This window comes from Cynocephalus volans, chromosome 3 (assembly GCF_027409185.1).
Source record: "Cynocephalus volans isolate mCynVol1 chromosome 3, mCynVol1.pri, whole genome shotgun sequence".
In the NCBI taxonomy this organism is placed as follows: domain Eukaryota; kingdom Metazoa; phylum Chordata; class Mammalia; order Dermoptera; family Cynocephalidae; genus Cynocephalus; species Cynocephalus volans.
In genome coordinates, this window is record NC_084462.1 from 80,978,661 (window position 1) to 80,998,438 (window position 19,778).

General features: G+C 41.2%; 1 protein-coding gene across 2 annotated transcripts in view; it reads right to left on the minus strand.

The window, feature by feature from the left end:
* Window positions 1–12,101, minus strand: part of AQP9 (aquaporin 9) — a 38,000-nt gene extending 25,899 nt beyond the window's left edge. For both annotated transcript variants that reach the window (XM_063091896.1, XM_063091897.1), the window contains exon 1: window positions 11,991–12,101. In XM_063091896.1, the coding sequence (XP_062947966.1) occupies window positions 11,991–12,101 (111 nt within the window). The remainder of the gene's footprint in view (window positions 1–11,990) is intronic.
* Window positions 12,102–19,778: the final 7,677 nt, after the last annotated feature.

A 19,778-nucleotide genomic window follows, 5' to 3' on the forward strand; every position in this document is an offset into this window, starting at 1 on the left:
TGATAGATGCATAAGTTTTTTTTGGACATTTTCTCATAAGAAAGCCTGAACTTCCACCAGAGTCTAAGTTACGTGTGCTGATTCTAGGCTGAGAGAGACTAAGCCCTCAGGTCCTTTATGGTCTCTACTGGCCATCCCAGGCCTAAGTCTTAGCATGATCAGCCAACCCACCAACATGGAAAAAAAGGGGGGTGGGGGATGGGGTGTATTTTGCTGGTATATTTCTCTTAAAACATTTATTTTGCTTAGCAAGTTCAGTGAACTCAGCGATCCTACCCCAGACATAAAATTAGGTGCCCGCTAGATGTATGGAATAGCCTTCATTGCTGGCTGCTTTAGCAACCTGATCAGATCTGCTGGGTATCTCACTCTTATGAGGCTCCTCTTCCTCACTGCTTTTACGTTGTGTCATATCTTCATCACAGGGCTGATGAGTAAAGAGGAGCTGACTTCTGCTCTCATTCCTGTGTTCTCCTTTCTTGTCAAGTGATGAGGACATGTTGCAATGGACTTGTCATTAAAGAAAAACTAACCAAATTCACTTCTGGAAAATAGAAAAAAAACGACTTCCCCTTCCAAAGTCAATCAACATAGAAAGTTTTATGGGTCAAAATTTAAACTCAGAAATGAAAGTCAGAGTTCAATTTGGCAGAATCAAGTTTGGCTCCAGGAGTCTGCAGCCCCTTGATCAGTGACCCAGAACAGGCTTTTCCCCCTAAGTCCTTTGGAACTGTGAAATTTCCCAGGCTAGTCTGGTTCTTCATGTTCATTGCTGATAAGGGGAAGCCCGCAGGAAAATCCTCTTTCAGCTGCTACTGACTCAAGATCTAAGGACTTGAATAGAACCAGCCTCATTTAGAGGAAGCACAGGACCTCTTAGTCATTTGTGGTCACACATCCCACTTTGGGAGAAAGGGAGCAAAAAGAGGTTCTTTCGGGAGAGTCCTCTTCAGCAGGCACCTTCATCCACCAATTTTTTTTTTCAGCTTTCCACTTCACAATAATTATTTCTGGCTGGTGCTATACCCGGGGGACCCAGCAGAAGCAAATGTAAGTCTGCTCTGGAGGAACAGCTCTACTGCTCAGTCTAAATGGAATTCCCACAGAGAACGCACCCCCCAGAAGAGTTTACAACACAAATTTTAAAAACACTAAAGAAAAAGATAATGAATGAGAGTCACTTGATAAAATAAACAAAATTATTAGGTCCCCCAAAGCTTGAGATGACAGAATAGTCTTAAAACACTATAAATATGAGGTTACTTCAAAAAGTTTGTGGAAAAACAGAATTAAAAGATAATACGAATCTTTCCATGAACTTTTTGAAGTGCCCTTGTATATTAGGCTTTGGTGAGTTAAAGAGATAATAGAAATAAGCCCATAAGAAAAGAAATGCAGTTTTAAAAAAGAACCAAATAAAACTAACAGTAATAAAAACATGCCTGGGCCGGCCTGTGGCTCACTTGGGAGAGTGCGGTGCTGATAACACCAAGGCCACAGGTTCGGATCCCATATAGGGATGGCCGATTGGCTCACTTGCTGAGTGTGGTGCTGACAGCACCAAGTCAAGGGTTGAGATCCCCTTACCGGCCATCTTTTAAAAAAAATAAAAAGTAAAAATAAATAAATAAATTAATTAATTAAATAAAAACATGCCAATAAAACAAAAGACTCAAAGAATGTGTTAAAAAGAAGATTAGATACAACAGAATAGGAAATTGGTTGGAAGATAGATTTAAGACAACTACACAAAATTCAGCATGGATTAGAGAATAACAGAGAAAAATATAAAAGAGTGATTAAGAGACATGAAGAAAAAACGACAGGATCAAGCATGTATATAAATATAATATAACAGAAGTTCTAAAGGGACAAAAATACAGAGACTGGGGGAAGGGCAAGGTGATAAAGACAAAAATTTTCCAGAATTGGTGAAAAACACAAATCTTTAAATCAAAGACGAACAATGACACCTGAAGACTAGAAATAAAATAAATTCACCCCTAGTCATGTTATAGTGAAATTTCAGAATAAAAACAAAGAGAAGCTCTTATGAGTAACGAGAGACATTCAGATTATTAAGGCTGAAAAGGAGACCAATGTCAGACTTGACAACAGCTGTAACAGAGACGTTGAGATAACACCAGCAAAATGCCAAGAAAAATAATCAACCTAAAATTTATTAGTTAATGTATCATTCAACCTTGAGCATCAAATAAAGACATATTTAGACAAAGACTGAGAAAATTTCTCCCTCACACTCCCTTCTTGAAAATTTCCTAAAGGGAGAACTGCACAAAGGAGATTTACTTAAAAGAAAATAATGGATGTATGCAGTAATGATCAGCAAATAAACTAACAAATGATAGTAAATTTAAATAAGCATTCATTATTAAAAACACCAATAATAACAATAATGAGGGAGGAATTTAAATACTAGATATTATTAATGACATGTAAGGTAAAGTGGTTGATTGGAATTAAATTTTTAATTTTGTATTGTTCAGAGGAGGTTTTTTTTGGCGTTGCGGGGGCAGCTGATCAGTCAGGAGATCCAGACCCATGACCTTTGTGCTATAAGGCTGTGCTCTAACCAGCCAAGCTAAAGAGATGTTGGTTTACTTTATTTTTAAAATTTATTTATTTATTTTTTTGTCTTTTTCGTGACCGGCACTCAGCCAGTGAGTGCACTGGCCATTCCTATATAGGATCCGAACCCGCGGCGGGAGCGTCGCCGCACTCCCAGCACCGCACTCTCCCGAGTGCGCCACGGGCTCGGCCCAATGTTGGTTTACTTTAAACTTTAACTCAAGAATACATTTCTTAAAAAATTTAAGGGTAAATATTTAAAGATTAGAAAGAGCACTTAGAGGAGAAAAAGGAGGAATGAAAAAGCAGATCAACTGAGTAGAAGGATCTAAGAAAGATGAAAGCAGAAAGGACTAAAGTGGAAAACAAAGAAAATTTTCTTTTAATATTAAAAAGAGGACATCACCACAAGTGCAGTAGATATTTTAAAAGCCATAAGCAAATACTGTAAAAAAAAATTTCATAAGTTACTTCAAAGTATTAGTTTAAGAAGTATCACTAATTTTGAAAAAAACTGTATTTGAAACTGCAAATAAAATACAATTTTCTAGATAAATACAAAAATTGTCAAAATGGAATCAAGGATAGAAAATCTAAATTAGCCTTATAGCTTACTTTTAAACAAATCTTTCCCCATCTCTCTGTCTCTTCCTGTTTTTCAGTGCACATGCTAAGTAATCTTTAAGGAACATAAAATCCCCATTTTATACAAAGTATTCCAGTAAATATAAAAAAAGGGAAAGAATTTCAATTTATTTCATGAGGCAAATATAATAAAACTAGACAAAGACAACATAAGAAAAAAATTGTAGTTCAAATATTTAATAAAACATTGCAAACTAAATGTTGCATAATTTGGTGGGGACTAATCCCAGGAATATAAAGATGATGTAATGCTAAGAAATTTATCAGTGTAATTTACTACATCAACAGATGACAAGAGAAACTCACATGCTTATCTTGATAGATGGAAAAAAAGGTAATTTTAAAAAAATTCAACAATCATTCCTAACGAAAGTTTTAGTAAATAAGGGATAGGCAGGAATTTCCTCAATCAAATCATCAGTATCTACCAAAAATCTTTAGGAATTATCATACTTAATGGTAAAACATTAGAAGCAGTTTCTTTACAGTTGGGAATAAAATAAGAATGCCACGATTATAGTTTCTATTAGCATTGTATGAAAGGTTTTTAATCACAATAATAAGACAATGAGAAGAGATTAAATATTTAAGAACTAGAAAGAAAAAAAAGAAAAGCCCTCATTATTTTCAGAAAAAATACTGTCTGTATCAGTGCAGTACAGTAGAACATCTTTCAATGAGGGAAAACTTCCATATCTATACCATTCGATATGGTAGCCAGTAGTCACATATGGCTCTTGAGCACTTGAAATAGGACTAGTAAGACTGAGGAACTAGATTTCTTTATTTTTTTTAACTTTATTTATTAACTTTTTTTTTTTACATTTTGTTATGTTGTTATGGAGCAGTTGAGAGGAAGGGGGAAAGGGGAGGGGCAGGGTTGAGGTCTGTAGCACCACCCTCAATCCTACAGGGGAGACTAGAGAGCTTCCAGTGGTGGCTTGGTCATTGCTGGGCTGGGTGCAGATGCCAGGGGTGTGTGGTTGGGTCCCCTAGCCCTACCCACTCCCTGGCTTGGTAGCCCAGGGGACTTCCGGTCCTTCTAGGTTTTATAGGTGTTCTTTGGTTATGTGAGGCCTTTACTAGTTAACATCAAACTTTGTCTCTGGTTGTGGGTATTTTGTTTTTTCTTTCAGTTCTGTGTTGCATTATTTGCTGTTCCTACCACTTAAACTCTGCACTGGAACTAATTTTTTGTCCTTTGCTTACTTCTAAAATGGGGGAACTTCCTGTGGGGACCAGCCCTTGAGCTGTGTGGTTGAGTTAAATTGCTGCTTTGCTGCTGGTTCCCTAGGGAAGGCTTTTTGTGCAGTTCAGGGTTTAATGGCTGACTTTGTAGGTACTTCCAGGTCTCGTGAGATCTGGTGCACTTGGGTTGTGTAGAAACTCTGGTCTGGGCCTGAGTCTTTTCAGCAAACTGTACCCCCTGAAGTTCTATATTCCTGACCAGTCTCCTCTGAGTGGTCCTGTGTTGATTGGGGGGGCAGATCAGCTGTCCTTGCTGTGCCCCAGTTTTCTCCCCGTGGGCCTGTTTCCCCCACTACCTGTGCTCCAAACACTTCCCATGGTGACTATAGTTAATAACAATGTATTATATACTTGAAAATTGCTAAGAAATTGTATTTTAAGTGTATTCACCAAAAAAGAAAAAAAAGTATATATATGAGGTAATACATATGTTAATTAGCTCAAATTAGCCATTCCACAATGTATAGATATTTCAAAACATCATGCTGTACAGCATAAATACATAGAATTATTTGCCAATTTCAAAAATAGTTTTAAAAAAACTTTAAAAGGTACCATTCACAATAGTAACAAGATCTATAAGGTACCTAGAAATATATCTAACAAAGATATATATGACTATTACAAAGTAAATTATAAAACTTTAGTTAAGAAATATAAAAAGCAGACATAAAAGAAGAGCTATTCTATGTTCATGGATGAGAAAATTCTGTACTCCAAACATGTCAGTTTTATCTAGAATAATATATAAATTCAATGTATTTCCAGTTAAAATCTCTACAGTGTATTTATGGAACTCAATAAACTGATCTTACAATATATGTGGAGGAATAAAAAGTTAAAAATAGCTGAAGCAATATTGAAAAAAATGATAAGGACAAGAGACACCAGAAAACAAAAGAATTTAGAAAGTGATTATAACAAAAATATATGGCATTTGTGCAAGTTTGGACAAGTATGTCAATGGAACTGAATAGTCTAGACACAGAACCACATACATATGTAAACTGGTATGTGATAGAGATGTCATCACAGCCAGGGGAGATAAGATAGGCTGGTCAAAAATGGTACTGGGATAATTAGCTATTCCTTCCAGACATAGATAATAGATACCCACCCTATATCATATACCAAAATAAATTCTAATGATTTAAGGACCCAAATATGAAAAGCAAAACATTAAACCTTAATAAGAAAAACACAAAATATCTTCAGTGTCTGGATTTAAAATAAATAGCAATATCCTATAACCATTAAGAAAAAGTAAAACATCCCAAAAAGAAATATGCAGAGGACATGAGCAAGCAATTCACGGAAGAGGAAACCTAAAGGTTCAGTAAACATATGAAAAGATGATCACTACACTGGAATTGATTAAAATTATTGGTAAAATTCTATTTCCTATCTGTCAAAGGAACAAAAATATGAGGGTGAATAATATCACAGGTGGTTTAGTATGTGGAAAATGGAAGCTCTAATGTTGCTGCTGGTAGTACAAATTTGAAACCACTTTGGAGAGCAATTTCACAATACACATAAAGTTAAAAATGCACACACCCTGGAACCACCAGATCCACTTCTGCATATATACTTAAGAGAAACTCTTGAACATGTTTACGAGGAGATGTGTATGAACATGTTCGCTGCAGCTGTGCTGATAATTGTGACCAATGGCAATTGACATAACAGTTCACAAGAGGAATGGCTCTGTAAACCATCCATACCATGCAACAACTAAAATGCATTAACATCTATAGGCTCCAAAAGAGATAAATCTCAAAAAGGTTTTGGAGGGAAAACCTCAAGTTGGAGAAGCCATGTAGGTAAATTTGAAAAACTTACAAAACAACATTTTTTTTAGGTGAAAATAGTAAAAGTTCAAAAGCATGCATGAGAATGAGAACTTCAGCATGGTGAAGAGAAACCAGAGATTGGATTCTAAACCCAGCTTTGCCACAGGCTTGCTTGTGAGAAAGGTGCTTAACTCGGCCTTCACTTCCTCATCTGTAAAACGAGAACAATTCCTTTACCTCGTGAGATTGTTTAAGGATTAAAGATTGCTGGGGTACAGAGGATGCTTGGTCAGTGTTAACCCCCTTCCCCCTCTCTTGTCCTCGTCACCATGTTTGAAGGGAGAGAGCCTTCTGTCTTTAACCTCCAGCTTCAGGCCTCCTTAGGCCCCATGAGGGTATCAGGGCAAGAACCCACTTAGAACCTTTGGTGTTTACCTCTTCACAGTTCAGATTTAGAATCTTGGACTTTCTTAAAGGGACAGAACACCCAAATACAGAAGTACAAATCCGTGAAGGACCCAGCATTGACCATAAATCTTAAGTAACTAGAAGCATGTAGGATTGGCCATGGAAGTTCTCTCTGATGTTCAGCTTGTGGTGGAAAGAGTATTTGACAGAATTCTGTGATACTGTGGGTTCCCTCATCTAAGAGATGTAGGGGTCAGACAACAGAGTACCCTTCATTCCAAAGCCACCGTGTGAGGGCCCGAGGACGGTGGACCCCTCCACAGCTCCAACAGACAAACCGCCATGGCCAGGATCATCTAGGGCTCTGCTGACAGCAGAGCCTCTGACCTATCAGCTGTTGGCAAATTGACAGCTCTAGCTCTGCGTGACCCTCAGTCCTGGCATCCCACGCTTGAGTGGCAGAGGCTTTGCAAAGCCTTGAGCTACCAAAACCAAGCACGGAGGAAACAGGCAAAGGGCAGGGGACTGTTGAGTCAGAAAGCAAGCGAGAGGAGTTATGGGGTCTCTTGAGGCCCATTTCTCTATAGGTCCTTTGCTCCTAGCCAAAAGGGTAGTCTTAAAGAAAATCTAGAAAATAGAGGTACTAGAGGAAAACACAGTGCAGTGCATGGTCAGAGTGTTCATCAGGGCCACAAAGATATGGCTGAACCCTTGTGTTACAAGAGGTTTGAATACATTTGTAGGTGGTAAAGAGGTCCCCAAACCCTGCTAACAGATCTTCTACAAAATGTCCCTGATATGATTGCCTGTTCTATATAATTATCTTTCACCACTCTAATGTCTAATATTTCAGGCTATAAAATTAGTCAGGTTCTCTTGGGCTTTCATGTGAAATGAGTGAATTCCCATCAATGATGGTATATTAGGAATGACTGCAGTCAAGGAATCAAACCAAGATCTTGCACTCAAGGGCTGGGTGACCTTGGGTGAGACTCCTAATTAGGTTACAGCTATTGCCCCATCTGGCAAAACGGAGTCAGTCACCTTCCTTTTTCTCTCTCTTCCAGGCAAAATATGAACAAAAGCAAGAATTGATAGGAACAAACACTCTGTACTCCTTGGAGGAAAAGCACAGTTGGAGACCCAAGGGCAGTGTGCACCTAAGTCTGGGCAGTGGGCCCTGGGCTGATTCAGAGGACACAGGATTGCATTAGCCTGTGCCTCAGCTTCTCCATCAATAAAAAGGGCCCATGACATCTGCCTGCTCCTGTCTCAGAGCTGTCCTACCAGTATCTGGGGATTCTAAATAATGTAGTAGACCAAAATAGTCCCAGATTATGCCCTGCAAAACAGACGTCTTCTTTAATCTGGTTTATTTTAAGAAATTTCTTATTTCACTCTAAATGCTGACTACATATTCTTTTGTTTCAAAAGCTCCCATATATGGAATAGACTACTCCAAGATCTGAACACACTTTGTAATAATAATTTTAAAGCCTAGATATTCTATAGCCAGCATATCTGACCGAGAATCCTCCCAGAAGAGAGCAACGAATTCTGTGACCCTGGCAAGGCCAGACACTTGGTCACAAAGTCATGGAGGAAGGCAGCAGTGGGAAGTAGGAAACACTGTGGTGTCTGAAGTTTCTCACATTGGCTGCCTGCTTCCTCCCTTCCTCCCTCCTGCCCGCTCCCCCACCCCTCATATTCTGGCTCCATGATAGTTCCTTTCTATGTCCCTGCAGGGCACAAATCAAGGGTATTACTTTTAGTAGTTGTGCATTTTTTTTCACTCTTAGAGATGCCAAAGGCCGATTCTCAAAGAATTTAGGGTCTTTCCTCCTACACCAGGAGATGTTACCCACTCACAAGCCCAGCCCTGGAAGGGTGTATCAAAGAATCATGAAAAGTGTGAAAAAAGAGTATATAGAACAGTGAGGAGCAAACATAGCCCTTATGAGAAATGACTCGAAATGACTGGAGATTCTAGAAAGTTTAGCTCAAGGAAGAGATTTTAATTTAATACACATTTGCAGGGTTCCCTTTATATATGTGCACAGCTCTGTGGCAGATGCTGGGGAAAGGAACCTGCAAGATGCCCCGGAGCAGACAAAGCAGCTGTTTTCAGATACTAGAAGGACTCTCAAGTGGAAGAGGAAAATACACTAGGAAGGGGAAAGGGAGCTGGCATTGAATGAGTGTTACCTATGTCAGGAACTTTACGTGTAATATATACCTAATTCTCACAGAAATACTAGGAAGTGTTATCTCATTTTGAGGAAACAGAGACTCAAGGAGGTTAAATTCATTGCCCAAGATCATAATGCAGTCAAGTAACACATCAGGAAGCGGGTGGACAGTGTTAGTTCTCATGCGGGTCCCTGAACTAATACAGCTTCTAATGTGCTAATGTCTCTGTGCTAATGACATCCCCAGGCAAGGAGCCCAGATGAGGGAGCTCAATAGTCTCCTGTTCTCTACCTTTACCTTATTATACCTGTCCATCTGCATTAAGCAGTCTTTCCTGCAACATAGAAAGTGAAGACATCAGCTCTGGGGTACAGGTCATGGTCAGGTCTCATCAGCATGCTCACCAGTTAAACTTGCAGGCCTGCAAGCAAATAACAGCTAACTGACCCAGTCTACGGCAGTGTTGAAGTGGAGGGAGTTTGATTTACCACCCATCAAGGACATTACTCAAGGAGTTCCAGCAATGTTTGAGAAGTGGTATGGTAGATCTAGAATTAGAAAGAATCCCGGTTCAAGGCTTTCCTGGTTTGGGCCGGTGACTTCATCTCTTTAAGCCTTCATTTTCTGCAGCTGTTTATGGGTGATAATAAAGCCTTCCTAAGGCAGCTATTGTTAGAATTAAACAAGTGTTTCTCAAGAACCTAATGTATGTTAGGTACTTAATATACGCTCTCTATCCTTGCAGCTCAACGCTTCTTTTCCCTGTGAGAGGGAAGATACATTGCAAATCTTTTTTCCTGACACCAGTAGAGGTGAAAGGCCTATGTGTCCTAATGTCTGAAAGGCCAAATTAGAGCTAGTATTTTGGATTATGTGTTAATTATTGTTGGTTTTAGTTGTAGTTTATAAAGAATTTTTCAGGGGGCCTTATCAGTCATTTACATCATGGTATGAATGAGTTTGAGGTGTTTCTCCTAAGAGCAGTTATTGAGAGGGAGAAAAACAGCACCAGTTTCCCGGGGTCTCGGGGCGGGTGGGGGGAACCAAACTCATGAATTTCAAGGACTGATGAATCCTACATATCCTTTGCCATCTTTTTAATGTTCCCTTTCCTCATGCCTTATCAACATGCAGAACATTTTACTAAGAAAGCAAGGCCAAACGCACATTTTCTAATAAGGCAGAAACAATTGCTTTGGATAACCTTTGAGTGAAACCATGTAGACATATTGTTAAAAAAATATTGTGTTTCTGCAGAAGTTGCTTGTTCACACATCCCCTCAAACCTCAACCAAATTGAAGATTATAATCACAATTATAATCTAAAGGGTTCACTTTAGAAAACAAATGTATGGTGTAAATAGAAATGAAATGAATCCTTTCAGGAAAAGATTGGCTTTAGATACGAAGTTTAATTTTTCAACATATAATATGAAGATATGATTTCCTTAGCTCCCACCTTAAATACCAGGGAAGACATGCTGCTAGTTTCATGAACAGAACTGTCACTGTCTTAACTCAGAGAGAATGGGATTAGGAAACAGGTTTTCTCCTTAAGAAATAAGGAGGGTTTTGACTTTTTTGGTTATTAAAAAAAAAAAAAAAGAATGTTTAGTTCACTTCCCCCTCTTTATTTTCTGCAGAGCACTAAGAATTGTAACTGAATTTGCTTCACTTTTCTGTACCACAGGTCACTGTGGGGAAGAAATCAGTCTGTGGTGACAACTGCTCTCCTCTTTGGGTTCAAATTGTCAAGGTACATGATGCAAAGTTCTCAGACTTACTGTGAGCAATTTTTCAGTAAGGAGCGACTTGAATCAGAAGAATCATTGGCTTTTATTTTCTCTCTTTTCCCACAACCTTCCCACATCTAAATTTTGAGAGTGTGTGTGGTTCCAGCAGCTAAGGCTACTGCCAGGGAAAAGTGAGGAATATAAGAAACTGCCTGTAGCTCCTGTAAACATGTGAGTGAATCAGGTAAGATCCTCTTAGAGACCAGAAAAATTATGACTCTTTTTTCATGTCTCAAAATTGAGAAACAAAACTGAACCACTGTTCAATTTTTTGAGTTCATATTTGTTTCTCAATTTTGGCTCAGCTGACACATTATAAGCTTATTTTTCTAAATTATTATGTATTTACCCCAAACAAAGAACTTTTAATGTACAGAGTTTATGGGCAATTCTCTATAACCCTAAGAAAAATGAAATTATTTATACCTGGTGTAGGGAATCTTTGAGCAGGTTTTTATTATTATTATTATTGTTATTATTAATATTATTATTATTATTAACAAGTTAAAATCAACAGTTGCCACATGACAATAGTTTTCTGTTCGTAAATGATCTGGCTGCAGCTAAAAATTCAGGATTCAGAGAACGCTAGAACATGCAACAGGATGAAAACCCTTACCACTTCAGTAAACTTTCCAGTCTTTTATTAATGTCTGAGTAAATCTCTGGACAAATCCTCGGGAGGTTCTTAGAATCAGCCCCTCAATTATATCTAGAAGGTTCTTATAATCATCTAATTAAAGTTCTTTAGAGATTAGCTTGAGTTAAATAGAGGGAAAAAATGATAAAATACCAAAGCTGGGCTATTGCATGATACACTGTTTCTACTTAGTACAATTTATAATTTATTAAAAATCAAGTGATCTGACAACACAGTCTTTGCCAGGCACTTGTCATAATGAGCTGTTTCTTGCCATCAGTATCTATTGGCTGTGAATACTTATTCCAGGTGACTGTGTCACTCCATTGCTTATGGGAAGCAAGCATAATACAAATCAATTAATCAATGAAAAAATTTCTAACAACTGACTTTTAAATTACAACGCCATTTTAGAGTCTAAGTAAATCCCTGAAATGAAGAAAGCACTTCACTCCCCCGTTCCACCCCCACCAATTTTTTGGACAAATGCAATGAGTAAATGAGAACCTAGTATTATGGCCACTAACTAGTCAAACAGCCTAGAAATAAATTGTTGCTTCCTGGAAGATGCGAATCTGATAACTAACTTAGAGAAAATAAACCAAAACAAAACTCTCCAACACCAGTGTGGCAGCTAGGGAGGCATTATTTGGGTCAGAACTTAGGAAATCAGGAAATACTTACGATCATTATAAACGTGCCCAGGACCTCAGCAAGTATTTCTTTACCTAAGCTGCTCTTCAAGACCAGTCTGCGCTTGAAGCCTTTCCCCTTCTGTTCCTTCTCAGGCTGCATCTTGGAGTCTCTCCAAAGACCACCTTTCCAATACCTGCTTGTTCTGGTTCCCACCTTCACTCACACATGAAAATGGAAGTTTTGACAACTGCTCACAGATTCCTGCAGATGTCTGGTCTGGTGTGATTCTCTGACGGTACGAATTGTACAAATGCTGTCTTAATTAGAGGCTGTGACTTAATCCTCTTGTGGTGAAACTGTCATTGACTGTGCATTGCTGTTTGTCTGAATTAGCGAGTTAGAATCTGAAATCTCTAAAACGATCCTTTTTGTACCTGATAGATTAATCATTACCTTTATTTGCCAGGTATTTTTTCTCTGTTGGTTCTCCACCCCCCTACCCCACCACCCCACCCCCACCGCCGACAAGAGATGAGAAAAGAGATGTTGTGCTGGTTGTGTTGCCAAACCACAGCGATGGGCCCTGGGCCAGAAGAGATTAACATGTTACACAATTGCAGGCTTCTGATGTTTTTGTCCCCCTATTCGGAAGTGGGTGGTAGGGGTGTAGTTTGAAATTGTCAAATCAGGTATAGATACATCTACTGTAGATATTCTTTCTGAAGGAGGTTTTCATGTAAACTGAAGAAACTGAAGAAAATATAGATTTATCATCCTACAAGATTAACCACACTCCTTGTCTTCAGTGTCATTTCAGTGACTTCATGACACCTCTCTGAGGTCAGTAAGAACCAGGTGACCATTCTAGAGATGAAGAAATTCACAAACAGAAACCACTGCGAGCTTCACCCTGTAAGTCTGTAGGACAGGATGGGGTCACCTTCTTGGTTACTGAAACTGGACTTCATCTGCTGAGGATAGTTTGGGTTCCAAGAATTAGAAAGATGGAGAGGGCAACTTCTTGAGTTTCTTCTGAAGAAGTATTCCAATTTGAATATCAAGTTATGTCCTTTCATTTACAGTGGAATAGTTAAAGCAAAATACATAGAAAATAAACAATAGCAGTTTGAAATTCAACACTGCATGAAGAGTGCTGAGCCAAAAAGAGATCTGCTGTATGCATCCCAATTAAGCAAGAAAAGGGGTAAATACACCAAACCAAGGCCCCTAGGTTATACCACTTAAATTTGATGAGTTAACATCCTTGAGGGCAACAAACTATTTGGGACTAGCTTCTTGTCCTGCTAAATATTCAAGCCTTGTTTTTCAAAACTGGTTTGTCTGAAGAAATAGAATCCAGCAGTAGTTTATGAATACCAAGGCGATCCCATGGAATTAGTAACCACACTGTGCGTGTCCTCCCAACCCTCCCACAGAGAAGCCAGCTTTGTTTCAGGCCCTCCCCTACCTCTGCAGGAGGCCATTGGTCACTTCCAACTGAGGAGGCAGGCAGGAAGGGAGGGTGGGGAGGATGTGAGGGAAACAGCTGGTGAGAAGCCAAGGGCAGAAGGAGACCCCTCACCTGTAGGTGAAATTTAGAATTTAGATCTAAGAAGTTATAACTTACCTGAGGCCCCACCATTGCAGAACCAGGACAAAAGCCCAGCATTTTGGCTTTAAGTTCTGGTTAAGTTCTCATGGATACCATTGCCTAGAAGTGTTACCTATGAAGGTAACACTGGTTAAGTTCTCATGTATACCATTGTCTCGAAGTGTTACACTATTCCCAAGTCCCAGTGGATGGACCAGAGAAACAGGACTTTATTAGTGTGACTACAACTAATAACACAGCAGGGTGTTCTCTGGTCTCTTCGTTAACTCATCGAACAAATATTTATGACATACTCATTATGTGCCAAACACTACACTTAGCTAAAGCACACAGCGTTCCTGCCCTTCTCGGAGAGTAGAGTCTAGTGAGGGAGATGGACTTAAGTGAGATGATCACACACACATAAATACAAAAATCACAGCTGAGATGTATGTTGTAAAGATGGGGGCCATAGTTCTATGAGCGAATATAACAATGCACTTCACCTTGTCAGAGAAAGCTCTGATGGTTTCTCCAAGGAAATCGTGTCTGAGCTGAGATCAGGAAGAAGCGTGGGGGTTAATCACTAAAAGTAGGGAAGGAAGTGTGTGTACAAAGGCCTCGGGTGGAGGGGGGTGCAGGACAGCATGATCCCTATCAAAGAATGAGAGAAACCTGCTGTGTCTGCCCCCCAGAGAGAGTGAAGGAGCGTGGTGTGCAGAATAAACCTGGTGCTGTGGGCAGGGGTCAGACCATGCAGAGCCTTGTAAGTAGAGCTTAGGGCTAAAAGCATAATAAGTCATTGAGGTGGTTTAAGAAGGAATATGGCACGCTCAGATCTGAGTTTTGGAAAGGTCATCCTAGCTGTGAGATGGAGAAGGGACTGCTGGGGGCCTGAGATGGGCAGAGGTAGATCCATCCAGGGGTATTACAGAATTCTAGGACTGGGCTGTACCTTTGACAGTGGAAAGGTGGAAAGATTCAAGAGTTCTTTATATTTTAAAATGGGAATGACTTGGTGGGTTAGATGTGGAAGATGAGGAAAAGGGACTCTTCAAGATCTGTTCCTGGGTTCCTAGCTGGCTGGGGAAGGTGGTGCTAAGCCGTGGGAGAAGAAACCCTGGCAGAGGACCAGGATTGCAGTGGAAGATCATTAATTCTGCTTGTGCAAAGCTGAGCCTCTGATGCTTCTGAGAGATGTAAATTGGGAAGTGACATGGGTCCATACACAGAGGGAAAGTCTGTGTACTCATAGGGGTAATAATTAAAGCTATGAGTAAAGAGGAGTTTCCTTAGGGAGAGAGCCTGCAGAAAACAGAGGCTGAGCTGAGATACTGAACAGTTCATGCTCAGGTAGAGGAGATGAAATCTTTATTATTTCTTTTTTTCTACCTTCAGGTGACAGTCACATTTCTCACCTCCATCACCATGAACAGCTCAACATCAGAAATAGCTCACTCACACTCTCTAGCCAGCACCCAAACAAAATTTTCCAAAGCATCCTAAGAAGGTAAGAAATAAATAATATTCCTTCCCTTCCTCTGCCTGGGAGGGGCCCTTTGTAGAAATACTGTCACTCTGAAGTTCTAATTGGGAGCATGGGGCTGCTTAATTTCTTTCATTTATTTATCCAGAAAAACTTTTTACTGAGTATCACCATGTGTCAGATACAACATTAAGCAGTGGGGATTCAAAAAGAAGGAAGAAAGATCTCTACTATTAAGAAATTCATAGTCTAAGAGAAAAAATCTTCCAAATGAATACATCATATAGTAAAACAGAGGTATGTGCAAGGTACTGAACCAAAACTCCAGCCTTCACGACATGGACATCTGAGTGGTCACTCTGCATTTGCCAACAGATTGACTCATCCTGCTGCCAACAGTTCTGAGATTGTCGTGCTCCCCGAACGCAGTGCCATGCTGAATCCCCAGGGCCAGCCTGTGCAGCTCTTTGAATTCCCCCTGACTATCCCTCCCTACGCTCTTCTCTCCAACATTCTCTTCTCTGTCAGGTTTTGCCTTGAATAACCATCTTTGCCTATGCTAGTGGGATCCCAGGGTTCAACCCTATGTTTGTAAGGGTAACTGCCTTGCACTCTGACCTCACTTCCCCAACCTCTTCTACTTTGGCCAACTTTACCTCCACTCTAGTTCAGAAGCCCCTGTGTGTGGCCACTGTTGGGACTATGTCAGCACCCAGGACTGTTTCTCTTTCAAAATCTTTAACACTAAGCCTTATCTCACTGACTATAACTTCCAATCCTCATATCTCACCCACTCTCTGACTTTCCTAACTCTGCTTAACATCCTCCTCATTAATTCCGATCCCTCAATGCCTTCCGCTCCACCTAATTCTTACCTCGTCATTACCCAGGTTAATGATGCACTGACCAGCATCTCAGGTTCACTGACCCATTGACTTTGTTTTACACCCACATCGCCAAAGCTCAACTCTGGATATGATGTTGAAGAAGTATAAGTTTATTGATTTGACCCTATTGTAGATAACTGCAACGTAGCCTATGCAGTGGCCCCATATCTTTAGTTAACATCTTATTTCAAAGGTTCCAGATTTTAGCATGCGTTAGGATCTACCACCCTCAGAGACTCTTATTCTGTAGATCTGGGATGGAGCCCAGGAATCTCCAAAGTATACCTGATCATTCTGATGCCGTATTTCACTCACTCAGCAGCAGCTGTATCCCTCTTCTATGTCCTTCCGGCTCCCAATCCCAACCCTTCTGCTCAGCTAATTATCTTTTCTCCCATTCCATGGGGAAAACCAATGGGGTTCATTGACTATAATTCCTTTTGTGCCCTCCTCCTCAATAATTGTCCTCATTTTATGTTGTCCTCCTTTCTTTCCTCTTTGTAAAGTAAGTCACTATGCTGGTGTTCTGTTCCAGCCCCTCTGGGACCTTGGTCTCTTTCCAAAACTGGCTTTTTTTCCCAGGCCCTGAAACAAGCTCAGGTCTCTCATGATGAAAACATTCCTTTAAAGTTGTTTCACTTCGGGGTTTCAAGATGGCAGCGGCTGCGGCGGCTGGCGCGGAGTAGCTGAGGTGGAAAAGGTGGCCACTGGGCCTCAGGCAGCCGGGAAACTTGTGGACCTTCCTCTGGCCATCTCTTAAGGGAGGACTGCTGCTGCTGGCCGGTCGTGGGGGCTCAACGCCACTTTGCCCCCGGCAGGAGAGGCTGCCTCATTTACCGGCAACAGCTTTGAAGTGTGGAGCAGGAAAAGAACTGATTCTTAGCTGCAAAAGCGAGTCTTGAAACAGGGAACACGGCGCCAGGGCTGCTGTGGATGCAGCCAGGATCCCGGAGGCTGGGGCCGCGCTGAAGGCGGCCAGCTGCCCTATTCAGGATTCGAGGTTTCAGGCCGGCATTAAAGAAGATTCCTGGGAGCGCCCGAGCGGCGCCGCGACTGAACAGCCCGAGGCGGCAGCGCCGAGAACACGGAAGGCAACAAACGAGAGACAGAGCGAGCGCCCGACCTGGCACAGCACTGTGAGTGATCCCTGGCACAGCTCTGTGAGTGATCCCTGCCCACCCGGCTCCCGCCTGCACCACCAGGCCACTCACTGCCCCAGTGCTGCCTCCATTTTCCCAGGTGCGGGCAGCTCCGCCCTGATCGGCCATCACTGAGCCCATTCGCTTGGCCTGGCGCGGGGCTTTCCGGACCCTGCGGGCCGGCCTCCTCTCCCACTCCCTCCGCGGTTCTCTGGCAGGGCTGGGGGTGTGGGGCGTCCCGACCAGTGTTGGGAGGGCTAGGAAATACGGGCGGGCCGACTGTCACTCCACCACACCCTGGACTCCGGCCCGGTAAACTTCCTGTTACTGGGAGGCAGATACCATCTCTGCGACCACCAGTTTGGAAAAAAGCCTAATGAATTTCTGGTTGGGAATAGTGTGGTAGGAGAGTTCCCAGGTCCGCTAGAACCTGCCGGAGAGCAGGCTGCAGGCGGGCACTAGACTCGGTTTATACTGGGGGGATACAAAGGTGAACAAGACCCGAGAAAGATCTACACAGTGCTACAAAGGCACCCAGAGAGACCGGTCGTCTGTGCCTAGCAGAAACCTGGTAGACTTCCTGGGCGAGGCGGTGCTGAGCAGGGTCTTGAAGGCCCAGCTGATAGACGAGGGGTGCAGAAGACACACCCCAGCCCAGCACAGTGTGCACAGAGGGGGGAGACGTGCGGCCAGGGAGGCGGAGACTCGACAGAAACCACACACCCGGTGGGGTCACCACTGCACGATCTAACAGCCTGGGCCAGAGCACACGGAACGGGGAGAAGTCCTGTACAGAAAGTGAAAGCTCAACAGAGATCACACACCCTGTGGTGCGTGATCCACCAGCCCAGCAGAGTACAAGCTGACCAGAAAGGTGGATCCCCGGAGAAGCCCAAGACCCGAGGCAACCACACACACAAGACACTAGAGGCCAACTGAGCAGTCACGGCAGGAGCCATACCAAATTGGCAACCACAGCAACATCCTAGTTAGTCATTAGTCTCAAACCGGTGGACTGTGAAACCCCCTGCCACAATGAATAAACACCAAAAAAAAGACACCAGAAATACAAAAAATCAAGAAAGTACACCACCAAAAGTTAATAAATCTCATACTCTAGATCCTATAGAACAAGAAGCCCTTGAAATAACTGACAAGGAATTTCGAGTGATAATTCTAAGGAAACTGAATGAGATACAAGAAAACTCAGCTAGACATCATGATGAAATGAGGAAAAGTATACAGGATCTGAAAGAGGAAATATACAAGGAAATCAATGTCCTGAAAAAAAATGTAGCAGAACTTGCTGAACTGAAGAAGTTATTCAGCGAAATAAAAAACACAACGGAGAGTTTAACCAGCAGGCTTGTCGAAGTTGAAGAGAGAACCTCTGAACTTGAAGATGGGCTGTTTGAAATAACACAAGCAGACAAAAAGAAAGAAAAAAGAATCAAGGACATGGAAGAAAATCTGAGAGAGATATCAGACAACCTCAAGCGCTCAAATATCCGAGTCATGGGTATTCCAGAAGGGGAGGAAAATGGAGATTCCATTGAAAACATATTCAACAAAATAGTGGCAGAAAACTTCCCAGGTATAGGAAAAATCACAGATCTTCAGATCCAGGAAGCTCAACGATCTCCAAATGTATTCAACCCAAAAAGGCCTTCTCCAAGACATGTCATAGTCAAATTGGCAAAACTCAGAGACAAAGAGAGAATCTTAAAAGCTGCAAGAGAGAAGCGTCAAATCACCTATAAGGGAGCCCCAATCAGGTTAACATCAGACTTTTCATCACAAACCCTAAAAGCTAGAAAGGAATGGGATGATATTTTCAAAATACTAAAAGACAAAGATTGCCAGCCAAGAATACTCTACCCTGCAAGGCTATCCTTCCGAAATGAGGGGCAAATAGTATATTTCTCAGACAAACAAAAACTGCGGGAGTTCACTACCACAAGACCACCCTTACAAGAAATCCTCAAGGGAGTACTGGGTTTGGTTCCTGAAAAATAACTACCACTGCCATAAAAACCTAAGAAAAATCTAAACCCGCTAGTACAATAAAAATGGCATTCATGAAGAGAAAACAAGTTAACAAAAACACTATCTACAACCTAAGGAACCAACAAACAAAGAAACCAAACAGTAAATCAGAAAGCAAGGAACAAAAGACACCTAAGACAACCAAACAACCAATAAAATGCTAGGAATAAATCAACACCTTTCAATAACAACTCTTAATGTTAAAGGCTTAAATTCCCCAATTAAAAGACACAGACTGGCTGACTGGATCAAAAAGCAGGACCCAACTATATGCTGCCTACAAGAGACCCACCTCACCCATAAAGATTCACACAGACTAAGAGTGAAAGGATGGAAAAAGATTTACCATGCAAACAGAAAAGAAAAACGAGCTGGAGTGGCTATTCTTATATCTGACAAAATAGACTTTAAACTAAAAACCATAAAAAGAGACAATGAGGGACACTACTTAATGATAAAAGGACTGATCCATCAAGAAGACATAACAATCATAAATATGTACGCACCCAATGTTGGAGCAGCCAGATTTATAAAACAAACTCTATTAGACCTAAAGAAGGTAATAGACACTAATACCATAATAGCAGGGGACCTGAACACTCCACTGTCAATATTAGACAGATCATCTAGGCAAAGAATCAGTAGAGAAACACAAGATCTAAACAAGACTCTAGACCAATTGGAATT